Source organism: Calonectris borealis, chromosome 4, assembly GCF_964195595.1.
Source record: "Calonectris borealis chromosome 4, bCalBor7.hap1.2, whole genome shotgun sequence".
NCBI classification, from domain to species: domain Eukaryota; kingdom Metazoa; phylum Chordata; class Aves; order Procellariiformes; family Procellariidae; genus Calonectris; species Calonectris borealis.
This window is the reverse complement of record NC_134315.1, coordinates 2,199,761-2,214,599: the sequence shown is the minus strand read 5'-3', so window position 1 is coordinate 2,214,599 and position 14,839 is coordinate 2,199,761. Positions and strand designations below refer to the sequence as shown.

Genomic DNA, 14,839 nt, shown 5'->3' with positions numbered 1-14,839 from the left:
ATCATATTTTTTATTTCAACATCCATATTCTCTGCTTTAATATACGAGGCAAAAGTAGAACTTCTTTCAAACAAATAACTGGGGTTTAGCAACGTACACATAAATACATCCCCTAAACAGGCCAAAATGTGAAGAAATGTAAAGAAAGTCCAAACAATATCAAAAAAAGCCTTACTACCCTATAAAGGTTTGAAAATAATATTAGTCTACTTAGTATGTCAATATTTTTCAATCAGTTTAGGACTGAAGTATTTTTAGGATGTTTATTAGATAAATAAAATATAGGAGTTGCTTACACACATATATAAATTGCATGTGGTTTTGTTTTTTTTTTAATATAAATCACCCACTTCAATTTAATTATATCAATTATTTCTTTAAAGGATATAAAATAAGCCAGCTCTCAGATGAACAGAAGCAACAGATTCCTATAAACTTCTAATATTTTTATTGTGGATTTTGAATTAATAGTCATTTTATATTAAAATGATCATCAAACCCCAATTAATATTACTCCATGCAAGTAGATCACCGGCTTTGGTGGAACTAAGTTCTGATCCACAAAGCGAAGTCACAGTGTATCACATTAGGAAACACATCTGTCTCCTCACACACCAAAAAAAGTGCAAGGAAGCCTAAACATCAATTACACTGTAAATATGTGTGTTTATACGCACACTTTGGGTTTTTTCCTCTTCTTAATAAAGGGCAGAGGATTTCTTGCTTTCTTTGCACAAAAGGAATCATTTGTCACACCTTGAAATGAAGGCTCGGACAAAGACTTTTAATGAAATAGCTATTTCTTTATGTATGTAAACTTCATATAAAAATATGTATTTTAAATTACACGTAACATATATTACTCCAGTATATACAAACCACAATATTATTACATGTATATGTATGCATGTATTTATAGTAGTAAATACATGCATACAAGTTGTATCTGATTTTTGTCCCCAAAATTTCATGAAGTTTATTTCAGAGTCTAAGAAAGCTAAAAAGATGTCTCAGAGGGTAGAGTTCCTTATTTTCCCACTTTCTTCAGGTACATTAAGGATGACAAGTTCAGAAGAGGCATGTTCTGGATTTCCCTTGTTCAAACTCTTTTGAAGACAAAATAAAAAGATGACTAGAACTCTGACAATGCCTTCCCTCTATACAAAACAAAGAGTAAACCACACCTTTGTCTTATTTCTGTGACCATAAAACTGTAATTATTTAATATCAAATGTAGGACAATTCATGGCCACTCAGGAAAAAAGGTTTGCATTCCGTCACGACACCAGGTAACTTTGTCCTACCTTAAGGGAATAAAATTCATTTCTGATTGCTGGAGAAGTGTCTCATCTGAAAATCTTTGGCCTTGTGTTGAATACATCAGCAGTGGAAGACAGGGAGAGAATTGACTGTCCTGAATATCTGTTAAAAATAACAATAACACAGTAATAAAAGCTTGCCAGGCAATCCCTCTTTAAACTGCTCTGCCAACTAATACAGCCTTCAAAATTCAAAAACATGCCAACTGCAGTGAAAATGATGTAATCCCATCATTTAAATCCTCTGCTGAAGCATGTTCCCTCATGTATTAAATTCAGCTTTCTTATCACATATCAAATTCAGGTTTCTTCTCGTCAATCTCGAAATGCTACATGACACTGACATCTCTAACTTACCCTCTTATCCTTAAACTTCTTTTTGCGCACATCCCTATCCTTTTCCACTCACTTGTCAGCACCTCCCCTCGTGATCTCCATGCAGTCTGTACACGTCGAAGAACGTCCACAAGGCTTCTACCCAGATCACCATTTACTTCTTTAAAAACCAAGAATCCCCACTGATGCCTTTCCCAGTCCCCATTTTTCCATAAATTTTGATTATAGCAAAGGCTGCACAGGTTTTTTTTCTTTAGGGTTTCAGGATGCAAGTAATAATAAAACTTAGTCATCACAATTATACTAGTACCACTAGTTTACTACTAGTGTCACTACTGTAGCAATAAATTTTAGTTTCTGTCATATATTTCTTTGTTCTTCGAGGTAGTTGGCCCTTCTTTTTTCAGTTGACTGCTTATAAAAACAGAGATGTTTTATACCACCAGAATACAAAAAAAACTGTAAGCTGATATCTAATAAGTGTAAATGACTACATACACATTTTGATGGATGCAAAAAAAATTACTTCAAATATTTTGATAAGTACGCTTTTTTTAAAGCAAAAAAGCTATTTGTCGTCAAGAGTATGACTTTCAGAACCAGAATTCACATTCATTTAATTTAGGTTCATTAGTTTTCAGTCATCTCAGACAAGCTATATTCTGTATCACTTACAGAAGCATAATCACATCAGATAAGATGACCATTACATACAAAGAATCAAGTTTACATTACGTCAGCTTTATCCTGAGGCTTTCTACAGCCTGTATTACATCACCCGATGAGTGCTATCCAACCACAAGACGACCTTTCTGATTCATTTTTAATTTAATACTTCCAATTAACATTTTTTTAATTACTTTAGAACTCTATGTAGTGAGAGGATAATTATATGGATAGAAATAATTCTACATCACACAGCAAAGCTGGCTCAAAATTTGGATGCCCCCTAGTCCCACCCCATCAGCAGCTAGAAAAATAATAATATGATTGCTGTACAGTTTCAAAGATTCCTTTCTATCTCAGCAGCTGCCTCCACCACATGGCCAGCCTAATGTCTCCTTAAGGAAGCCAAATTTATACTTTAGCATCTGTAGTACAGATGGCACAAACATGCTACAGCAACTTAAGTGGGGAGTCTTTGTTTTTCTAGCACCCAGTACCTCTTTAAAGCTAAACTCTCCCCGTTACTTTATTAGATAAATGCATTGCACTAGTCACCACTCCATTTCACTTTCATCTTAACTATTTGCAACACCAAACGTGAATGAAAAGTAAAAAAAGACACCTGCTTTTTTGGAAGTCTATAGGAAAGGAAATAATATGTATCTTCAAAAAATAGGTATGAATAGCTACTCTTGAGCAACTTGACAAGAGGAGGCATTCAGAAGAGACTCAAATGTAGACTAGTAAGCACCTGTGCAAAGCTGGATGAAAAAATAATTATAACACATATGGAAGTGTAAAAAAAGTAGAGGAGAAAATGGCAGCATCAGCACAGAGGGAGCAGGAGCCAAGAAAATAAGGAACAAGGTCAGGGATGTCTCATTTATAATATAACAGCACCTCAGGGCTCTGTTATATTATAGGGCACAACCAAGATTGTGGTCTAATGTACCAGACTGATTGGTACTTATGTGTTTTTAATCACGATTTGAATCATGATTTAAAATCATGGAACAGGAGACTGATCTAATTTACTGTAATCTCCTTAGCATTTATTTAAAGTGTACTTTACAGAAAACAAAGAGGTTTGTTTTCAGTGGCTGATACTGACTTAGAATCAAATACAGCTTGCACATTAGATTCCTTATTCCCAACCACTAACTGGGAGTAGACAGTATTTACAATGCATTTACTCAAACATTGATTCTGTTTAGTGTACATTTACTCAATTTTTTGTCGTTATACTTGAAAATACTGAGCAGATTAACCATAGCTAGCTTGGAATTGCATTAAAGATGCAAAACCACATACTTTAAGAAATATTAAGCAAGTTGGAATCTAAACTCTCTTAGCTGTGTTAGATGTACTTTTTTTCCTCCCAAATCGTGTTTTACATTTAAAATTATATTAGTGAACAAAGGCAATAGTAATTGCAGTTATTGAATTAGACTTGTCATCTCACATCATGATACACTTCATGTTTTCAGAACTGGCATCTCATTTTTATTCACACAATAGAAGAGGAAAATAAGCTTTCCTGATTTACAGTTTAACTTCTTCACTTCGAATGAAAATGCGTTTTCAAGCTAAACTGAAAATCAGGAGTGATTAAAGAAAAAGCTTTTCCACACAATAAAGACTGGGTGTGCTGCCTTTGTAAATGAAGAAACAAAAAAGACTGAGGGAGGGAATCAAAAATGATTGAAAAAAAAAAGCTGCCAAATGCTGTCAAAAATAGATCTTGCCAAGCAATTTTAATGCATCTATACATGTATTGATAAAATAAATGTGCATATACACATATACACACACACAATATAAGTCACAACATTTGGCTGATAAATCAATGCTTTAAAGTTATATTATATCTACAAAAATTTAAGTACCACTCAACATTTGTATTAAGAAAGTCAACCCAGCACTCAAACAGATGAAAAATTCTCCAACCAGAATTATAAACAGGAAATCCTCACTGCATGGGTATGTATCTAGTCAGGCCCCTCAAGAGCCGTTCTTGTCCCTCCTCTATTTGAAACTTCAGAAATCCCTAAGTTCTTACAGAGAAGGCACACAGATGAGGCAGATATTTGCCAAGCAATAAATATCTCACTGCACAGTCCATCGATACAGGGCAGTCTGGGTCACCTGGCATCATAGCATGGCAAAGGATCCAAGTTTTGGTATAACTGAAGTCCAGCCATACGTTGGTAGGAACAAAGCACCCCAGCACATCTAACAGAGTCAAGGGCTACATTAGAAAGCAACAACTCGGATGAGGACTTGGGGTCATGATGAACAAACCACCGACAGGAGGCCAGTGCAATACTGTATCCAAAATGGCAGGCAAATTTTTCATGTATATAAAAGGAAGAATAGTGAATAAGTAGTAACAAGGACTATTCTTTCCAACCTTATACTGAACCTACTATTGAAATGGTATTTGCAGGTTCTGATGATCATAACTCCGTATCTGTAAATATCACAGGAGGATCAGAGAAAACAGCTAAAAGATTGAAGAAACATGCCTCATCACAAGAGCCTCCTGGAACTAAACCTGTATGGTATAATCAAAGAGAAGATTAAAGGTGACTTGATTACATTTGTATGTACATATGCAAGAACAGAAATTTGGTCATTAAGAGCATTTCAGTTCAGATAATATCTAACAAGAATCCAACGTAAAACACTGAAGCTATGCAAACCTAGGTGACAAATAAGACACTTCTGAGTGCATCGACATGATACAACAACACAGCTGGCTTTCTACAAAATGTGCAAGGCTATTTAGCTAGATTGTTAATGGCTTCAACAGTTATTTGAACAGCACGAGTAAGTTTTGCTTCAATTCTCTCTCTTCCTTCCCCCTTAGCCTCTTACATGTAGTCCTGAACAAGAGCCCCCGAGTTCTCCATCTCCACTTGAAGCAGTAAGACTACACCTCAGCAAGAAGGGACAGACCCAATCTCTCCATCCCAGCCCAGAGCTGTGTTTCTCCCTCCTTTTTTTTGCCCAGGCAAGAGAACCCTGATCCAGCTGAAACGTAACCATCTCCATTTCCAACCCGACCATTACATTTCAGCCTGAACACAAGCTGATCTGATTGCACCAATCCACATGGTGGGTTTAGCAGAAGGGATGCCGCAGGAACAAGTATGCAGGACAAGGAAAAGCCAGACTCTTCCTTTTCAGTAGCAGACTTTAGCTGACTAAATATACTGCAAAACCGTACCCTCAGGCTAGCCTCCTTTTCAGGCAGTCTTGCTCCCCTGACTTCTCCAGAGAGCATTCTGGTTTTGCCGTGTAGCAGAAATCTGCCCTAGGCTGACAGTACCCCACCTTCCCCAGAGGTTTCCAGTCAGAGGAACTGTGGTGGTGAACACTGACTTGAAGCAGCAGATGACTGACAAGGCCAGGAAAGAAGACTGAGGAAAAAAGGGAACAGGGGAAGGAAAGGAAGAAAAAAAAAAAAAAAAGATAAAAAAAAAAAGGAGAAAAGCGCATAGTCGAGATTCAAGATTCACTGCATTCACCTCCTCGGTGGAAACCCTCTCTTCCAGCTTGCCCCCTGCAGCAACCTGCAGAGGTGACCTGTAAAAGCATCCTTATGGAGTTCAATAGATGACATTTAACTGGGGCTACAAAACTAATTTTTTTGTATACATAAAATATAACTCCAGCCATCTCGCATGTTCTACCTCCTCTGGCTTTTTTGAACGTTTTCAAATCTTACAGCACATGAACTCTAATGCTTTCAGTAACTTATTTTCTTCGGGAAGTAGAAAGATCATCGCTATCATATTTCGGATGCTTACGATGATTTAGGGGCTCATTACGTTCAGACATAACCTAGGTTTTGCAGGCGGAGAAGCAGGTGCTCGATGCTTAAAGCAGCAAGTGACGTCAGTACAACACTCTTTGAGCATCTTGTGTCAAAACAGTAATTCTTCCCGCTGTCGCTCTGAAGGTCAAAAGCTTCCTCACAGTTGAATTCACTGAACAAGCAAAGCTGGGCATGGTACTTTATCTTACAGCCTGCTGACAATTCTGAATGCCAGAGTCAAATTGCCATTTGTGGAAGATAAAAAAGGAAGGCAAAACAAAAACAAAACCTTCCTGGCTTTGTCAATCTGTTCCACAATGTAGCAGGAGCATTTTCAATACAACTGTCACTGTGAGAGTCTCCCCCCCAACAAATGAAGTTCAAAACACTTTTTGAAGAGAAGAAGGAATAAATTAGTATTATGTGTTTCTCCTTTCCTTCTCACCTTTCCTTCCATATCTGGAAATTTAAGTGCATATACAAAAAGGCTGTAGCTACTGGCACACTCACTAGAGGGCAACAAATAAAATACTAGCACTATACAGAATGCTTACATCTTTGTATCATGTTAAAAAGGCTCATGCTTTCTCTTTAATTCCAGTTGCATTTAAAAAGCAAACTTTGACAAGTATCAAGAAATTTTTCCTGATGAAATGGATTCCAGTTCTGCAAATCACAATAATGTGGACAAAATGCTATAAAATATACCAAACGCAACAATCCTATACAGAGGATGTAGGCAAAGACAAAGCATGCTTAACCCACCATGTCCTTCCACTTTTTAATATTTGTCTTAAACCTGAATTTCCTACATGGCAAAACAAAAAAAAATGGGGTTTTAGTCAATACTAACCAACTCTAGCCAGACAGCAACTCACTGTGATGCCCACATGGCTTTTAATTACAAAGCTGTCTGTAGGCCCAAACATGAGATAGCCAAGAGTGCTTTTTATTCCATAAAGGAGAAAACCTCTTCAAAAACATCTCAGAAGTAGTTCCAAATGCACAGCAGCCAGCAATTAATTCAGCCACACCAGGCTTGTCTTCCTGTATTGTTATGCTAAAATAGAACCTCACTTCATCTTCTTAACATGTTGTCTTAATAAAAAAAGGCTTAGGGCAGCAAGGGACAGGGCTTACTGTTCAGTGTAGACTGAAAGCAACATATTAACTCTGTATTGGCAAATGTTTGGGATTTCCAGTAAATCACCTGAAGTTGCTAAGAAACCAAAAAAAGTGCTGGTCTTTCCTTTAATGCTTTTGTATCATACACAGGATTTTAAAAGTTCCTTCAGCAGATGTATTACTTCTACCAAAGCTAACCTCATCCCAGATTCTGCCTTTACAGATAGAAGTCATCTTCTGTCGTGTTTTTCTTCATGGAAATCCATGTATATTCACCACCATAAAGTTAACAGAGAATCATATACAAGAGAATCCCTGAACAAGTAAAACAAGAGGTTCAGGCAGAGAAACAGCAATTTTTTGAACCAGATAATCCAAGTTACCAAAACTGAATTCAATCTTTGAAAAAAGCATAACAGGAGACACATGGGATAGTTGCAGCCATCAGTGCGAGACCTACAGTGGAAGACATTGAGCCTTGGGCCTCAGAGGTGTTCGGTATGAACCAGAACCTCTGGATCCAGATCCACCAGACAGATGTTCTCTCCCCCCTTACAGGCTCCTTCACAAAGGATGGATCAAAGCATTATCAAAATAACCACAAAAACTGATGAAAAAGAGCAAGAGCTGCACATTGTAGTAACAGCCGAACTCATAAAACCTTCAGGAACACGAACATGCCATGAACATCTTACCAGGCTATTCCCAAGGCAATTTCAACTCCATCCCCTTAAGCGATTTTTTAAATTCAGAACAAACAAAAACCAAAAAAGCAACCTACATACAAGTAATATTACACAAGCAGTACAGGAATGGCAAATTGCAAGTTGAACTTGCAGTTAACTGGAAGCAGCACAGGTTTATTTTAAAATATCACACGCAATCATGTTATTTGCCTATAATAATTTTGTTTGTTTGTGAAAAAACGTAGCCCAATGGTTTAGTGAAAGCAGCTTTAGAAGCACCTTTATTCAGCAATTTCAGTTACATCTTGGAAAAGTGAGTCACAAATATAATAACCCAATGGGCGGAGTAACACTTGATTTTGCAGAGAGATCCTCTAAGGGATATCAATACAAAAAGAAACACTTTGGGCTTAGTAACAGCATTGCTAAGTTATGCGTTTCCAAGGAAGTGTATGCAAGTATATGCATAAAAGGAGTCTAGGTGGGGTATCATAAAAGTAAAGAAGAAAGAAAAAAAGCATTATCAGCAGGTAAGAAATAGTTAACAGATGACATAACAGTAAGTTACACCACACATACACAAAGGTTTGCGCAGGAAAAATTAACAATTCAGTTGGGATTGAGACAGAGCTAACTTTGAAAGTCAAAAGTTAACATACAGTGCATGATTGAATGTGATGTTAGAACTAGCACTTAAAAGTTGGAAAAAAAAATAGAAATCTATGCCTAAATGCAACAACTGCTAATTTAAGAGTGGAACCAATGGATAACGATCATGTCTGGGGGTCTGGTGAACAGTTGTTTAGCATAGTAACTTGGACGCGTAAGGAAGCAGAAATGCAATAAATGGAAATAATGCAACTAAAGTAAGGCAAGCAAGGAAAATGTTCTAGCTTGGGTAACTATAAGAGCTATCGATAACAGTCTCAGCTAATTTTGTCTTCCATAGAAAGCAGAGAAGAAAAACTAAACGACTTCAGCCATATGAGTATTGTTAACTATACATTGCTTAGGTCTGCTTTTGCTGGTTTTGGTTTTATTAAATGCGCACATACAAAAAGGGAAAGTTATAATTCCTTACAGATTAATTGCCACAGCTGAAGCAACAGGAAATATGAGCAGATAAAGGTAAGAAAGAAAAATGGATCTGATAAACTTGTTTCTCTTGGAAATAAAGCCAACTTGTATCTTTTTTGTATATAAACAAAATGTGTTTGCTATGATTAATAGCAATGAGTAAAAAAAGTGAGTGTCTCTGTTTCCACCATTTTGAGGATTATTAGAAACTACTTTGTAGTATAGAAATAGTATAGAAACTATTACAAAGAATCAGCAATGGTTTGTGTCTTAAGACGCAGAGAATAATTATATGTTATAAAGAGAAGTTTTCTTTTTCAAAGATGTACTACTACCAGTGGACTGAAAATTATACCACCAGAATTGACCAGAACACTCTTGACTCCACATGGATAAAAATTAATGTAACCAAGAACGGATAAAGGTGAAATATTAAATCTTGGAACTTCTCAAACCAATCTTTAACTAAACTGTGATGATTAGATGTGAAAGGAAGCAACAGAAACACTTAGCTTTTCTAAAGTAGAGGTGTTAGAATGGGAAAATATTATTGGCAGTAATATAAATTGCACCCAAATGCAAGTGGTAGCAATAAGGACTAGTAATAGAATATTAAAAACTGTAAGTAGTGGTTTATTGCCACAAAAATATAAATAATCTGAACAGTCGGGGCGGGCAGGGGAGAGAGAAAAACAAAAAACCCAGTGTCTAGATAGGTGTAAATTCCAGGCATGGAACAGAATACAACCATGTCATTGGGAGAAATAAAACCCAGGAAATTTTATGTCAAAAATAAAGATAACCGCCAAATAATAGATACACAAACCACATTAGCATTACCGAAAATAATCCATCAGTCACTTTGGATACCTAAAGTGAGAGCTTGATGCATCACTAATGGTGTATTAATAGAGCTAAAAATGTGTTATGAAAAATGGAGTTATAACAAATTCATCTGTCCTCCATGAACACAGCCTGAAGAATGCTGTACTTGAATGCAGCAACAACTACTTGCATGCAAGTACCAATTAGCAGTTAATGTTTCTCTCACCTATGACACTGGAAACAGTTGCATGCATGTTCTTTCCCTGTATCCAGCCTGGTGGGATCACATCAGAAAACTGAACCCCATGTGGAAAAAACAGTAACGTCCTTCCTGTATATATCAAGGATGAAACATATACGGTGTCCACCCATATCATGCATTAGCTAATCAGAATTACATAATGTGGAAGAGTGCTGCACTGGGATTAGTATGGCTGGAACAAACTTACTGGTGAACCACAATAAATAGAACAAGAACCTAAAGAAGGAGGAACAAGAAGTCAGAAAACTCTGTATTATGTCAGAAAACCAACAGCTGTTATGATTAAGTGATGCAGAAACCCTAACTATTCACCACTGGTGTATTATTCTTAAAGGACGCTCACAGCTGTATTACAATTGGGTTTTTAACTCCCCACAGGTTTTTTTGTATTTCAAATTGCATTGTTAATAACACCTGTAATACACCAATACACTGCACACAGGTTTTCACATCTTAGCACTACGATTAACAGTACTGACGATAGCACACCAATTGAAAAAGCATTCTGAAGTCCAGATGACCAATATATTGGAAAGAATCAACATCGACATTAATGTGGTACATTCCAATATGGGTATTGTCCAAACCCAGAGAGAAATGTAAGGATTTGTAACAAAGATATGAATGTTGATATGAATGAAGAATGCGTGTATAAACTTGCGTTTAAGCGCCAGAACAGAGGACTCATTAGCAGAAGGTCCTGTGTTCTGACAACAGGAGGGTGACAACAAGGTTGCTGCATTTCATATACACAGCTCCTTTTTCTGTTAGCCCAACAGGACAGCAGACTACAGCAAAGCACCATCCCAGGACGCGATAGCTAGTATACATAGGCCGCCATGTTACAGGCAAGCTAGACCACTTGGGAGAAAAAAAAAACAAAAAAGAGTTGGTGCTTGTGAGTGCAACAGTGAAAGCGGGTAAACATCAACTTACTTAGACATTTTGTAAATAATTACCACCTTCCCCTTCCATGTAGTCTTTGTTATGCTAACTTCCTACATAAGTTTGGGTTAAATCTTGCAGTAGTACAGTACTTCTAGCTATAATTCCTCAGTTTTTCCTCTTATCTGAAAAGGAATACATATACTGATTAATTAAAGAGCAGTAACACTTATAAGATACCTTTTTAAAGGGCTATTGAAAACCTTTTAAAACTGTATTTGGAGATTACTTTGTCTATAAAGAAATCCTGTAAGAAGCAGTGAAACAGAGAAGCAGTACACGGTAGTTTGAATGTATGAGAAAGGGGTGCAAGTATGCACACACTCTTATCAAACAGTTTTTCATGTTATCAATACAATTATATCTACTTTACTATTATATCTACTATTTTGAAATTAACAAAGATTTTTGACTAACAAATTAATACAGATTTTAAGGACACGGAGAACTATCACCTCACCTAGCGAGAACCCCAATAATTTCTAACTTTACTCAGGTAAGCAATTCTATTAATTCTAAAGGAAAACAGACTACAGTTTTACCTGAGATCAAAGATAACCCATTCACCTGTTAAAAGATCCAGGGAAGGTACACAAGCCCTCTACCTCATTTTGAAGATGGGCTTTGACAATAAAGTTACACAGAATGTATTTTGTAAACACCAGTTCTCACTAAAAGAAGTCAAATCCAGGTTAGGGATTGATTTAAAAATGAAAAGTAAAATCCTAATTGTTCAGCAGTTAAACAAAAGGCAACTTTGAACATACCCAGCAGTAAGCCATGTGCTGTATCTCCAGGAGACTGCCTTCTAGATGCTTCTGCTGAAGGCAACGCTCCCTCCTCCAGCGTAGGGAACTCCGACAGGTCATTTCTATCACAAGTCAGGCCAAGCTTTGTCTCTGAGGCAGCAGTTAAATGGCTGGCATCCACTTCTGCTGGAAGCTGATACCATGACTCAATTCCCTAAGAACAGGTGGGGAGAAAAAAGTGCCCAAGCATCAGGAAAGACATATTTCCAAAGGAAATAAAGACTAAGTTGTGAAACAATGGAATTGTTGCTTCTAAATTGTATTTCCTATACAAATACTCAGTTTTTAACGTAAAAGAATTATGATGCACTATGAACTGCTGAAGTCCACAGTCAGTTCTCACTACTGCCTAAGTTGTCATCGCTCACTATCTGATCACCAGCTTTCCATCACTCGTCTGAAACTGAGCTCTATCTCCAAATCCTGCCACTGCAGAGGACTTTTTCTAAACCAGAATGAAATCTCTCACTTAGAAAGAAAAATCTCAATAAGGACAAATGCTTCAGTAGCATGCAGGGCCAATGCAGTTCCTGACACTGCGTAGTAAAGATGGTTTGCATTGTACAACTGCGGAGTAACAAGCAGAACAGTTTCTGATTTGTCTTTAAAGAAAGTTTCTAGTTACAGAAATTCTGAGATCATATAGATAATGCCTGCATATCCTAGCCAACTCTTTGGTATATTCTAAGAAAAAGACTTTCAGTTCATGTTCAAATGGAAAGGAGTATCTTTACTTCAAGTAATTCATTAAAGAATTTGCATTGGGATTACTGGGGAAGTAATTAAACAGATAAATTTTAATTATAGAAAAGGCACAGACCAGTCTTGAGCGCAGAGAATTAAGAATATCAATCATTTATAAGTCAAATCATTATCATCAGCGTATATAACTAATAATTACATATATGTTAATATAAGCAAGAAAGTGTCCCAGTGAATTGGTAGAAGTACAGTACTATCCCTACTTAATAGCTGCAAGCTCTTCTACCTTCTGAAACACTACTAAGGTACTAAAAGCTACTTTTCACATCAGAATTTGCTACATGACTATGCACAAGATTCTTACAATAATTTGGAAATAAAATTTCTGATCAACTCAGTTTTTTTCAAAACACCTGTGATCTTATGCAATTCTCAGAGTAATTAAATATTTGGCAGCATATCCATCAGATAGAACTACTATGACTGTATCACAATGTGAGTAAAGTTTTCTTTAATCACATATGGAACTAAGTCATTAAAACTAAGGTCTAAAAGCAATCAGATTCCACATGAACTGAAGCACGGCTCTGTACTAACATGTATTTTTTAATCAGCTATTTTGAGGTAGACAGATCTGACAATTTAAGAGGCAGTAGCAGGACCAGGATTATAGCAAATTACAAACTGAATAGAGATCAAAGATACTGTTGCAAAGACAAAAACATTATATTGGAAAATATACTAGGTTTATAACCAGAAAACAGAAGGGGGAAAGAGGGAAGGGGGAAAAAAAAAAAATTAAAAAACCCAAAAATATCCCCAAACTACTGGGGATTCTGTTTGAATTATATGTCAAAAAGGTTTGTAGCACTTGGATCAAGACTAGACTAGATGACTTGTCAAAGTTCACAATAGTCCTATTTTTCTGCAGTTCCAAGATACAGAAACACAGACCTTTACAGGGCGAGGACAGTGGAGGTCTAAATTATACAGATAAAGCACTTCATATTATTTTCAATCACATAACGAACCTTCAACCACAACCTAAACAAAGCACAATACAAATACCCAATTAACGGCAGTTTGCTGACGTATTGCTTCTCCTAGGGAGATCCCACTGGTAACTGATGCCTGGGTTTCGCTACTGCTGCGGCTTAAGGACTCCTCCTTCCAGCCACGACGTGGTGGAGTTGTTGCAATAGGCTAAAAGAAACAATATGTGTTTTTAAAACAGAAAATAATTTCTTGGTATTTCAATATAGGTATATATTTAAGTAATGGACAATGAAATATATAAAATACTCAAGCCTTCCCCACGCCAGAAGTTAGACGACTACCTCAACGTACTTAGGCAGTGACCTAAATTCCATCCAGAGTCCCAAAACTTATCTAAAAGGGGCAGGTTCATTTGCCACTTTAGATCCCCAAAAACAGTGAGCGTGATTTTCTGCACATTAGCCAATCATTTCTGAGGGCCAGAAATTTATTTCTCATTTCCAACCCATGTACATGCAGCTCTGAGTAAATCACAAAATACCAAAAAGACTCATCACCTTGATCAAAGTCAGGTTCTGGCATTTGTCCTGTCTGGTTTATTAATAGTGGTTGTTGGGTTTTATAATTTTTTTTTTTTTAATATTTATTTGTTATTTTATAAAAAACAGAAGGTTTTGACTTATATCAATGTTGTAAACTAAATTTTAAAAGCCATGTTATGTAAATATCTTAAAGCAAGTCTAGGTTGATTTCTATATTATAATTTAGCAATACCTGACATACTTTGAGGGCATGAATTGAAGTTAAATTGGACTTCTGCCTAGAAAAGCAGCTGTAACATTTTTTTCCCACGAGGTAACAGAGAAAGCTGTTCTGCAGTCAGAATGAAATTTCTCTTCTATGATATCCCAGGCCTGAGGTCACAGCAACTGTAACAGCTTTCCCCAGACGAGACAGACAGCCAGGTTCAAACACAATGGTATGTAATTGTGAAAACAGACATTTCTGGGACACCAAGATTCCTCCCAAACAAAAATGTTCCAGGAAAGTAGTTATCGGCTTAAAAAAAAAAAGACCTGGAGACTAGCATTGGAGAATATCGTGTAATATCATTAATGCAGCAATTTAATATGAAGCCTCAACCAGAAGAAGGACTTGTAGCTCCCCCACCTCTTTAACACCCCTCCCTGCCCTCATCCTTTTCCTCATGTCAACTCTAGTTCCAATTTAACTCACTAATAATATTTTTTTAAGAAGCGAAGCTCCCTTGG

General features: G+C 36.7%; 1 protein-coding gene across 11 annotated transcripts in view; it reads right to left on the bottom strand.

The window, feature by feature from the left end:
• ALMS1 (ALMS1 centrosome and basal body associated protein) overlaps positions 1–14,839 on the bottom strand; it is a 73,879-nt gene that overhangs the window by 46,607 nt on the left and 12,433 nt on the right. For 8 of the 11 annotated variants that reach the window (XM_075148360.1, XM_075148361.1, XM_075148364.1 and 5 more), the window contains exons 2-4: positions 13,641–13,775; positions 11,829–12,024; positions 1,305–1,422 (exon numbers count right to left, since the gene is read on the bottom strand). In XM_075148360.1, coding sequence (XP_075004461.1) covers positions 1,305–1,422; positions 11,829–12,024; positions 13,641–13,775 — 449 coding nt within the window. Of the gene's footprint in view, positions 1–1,304; positions 1,423–7,722; positions 7,945–11,052; positions 11,187–11,828; positions 12,025–13,526; positions 13,615–13,640; positions 13,776–14,839 lie in introns of those variants that run through there. The other 3 variants (XM_075148369.1, XM_075148370.1, XM_075148367.1) reach the window with 3 other exon arrangements.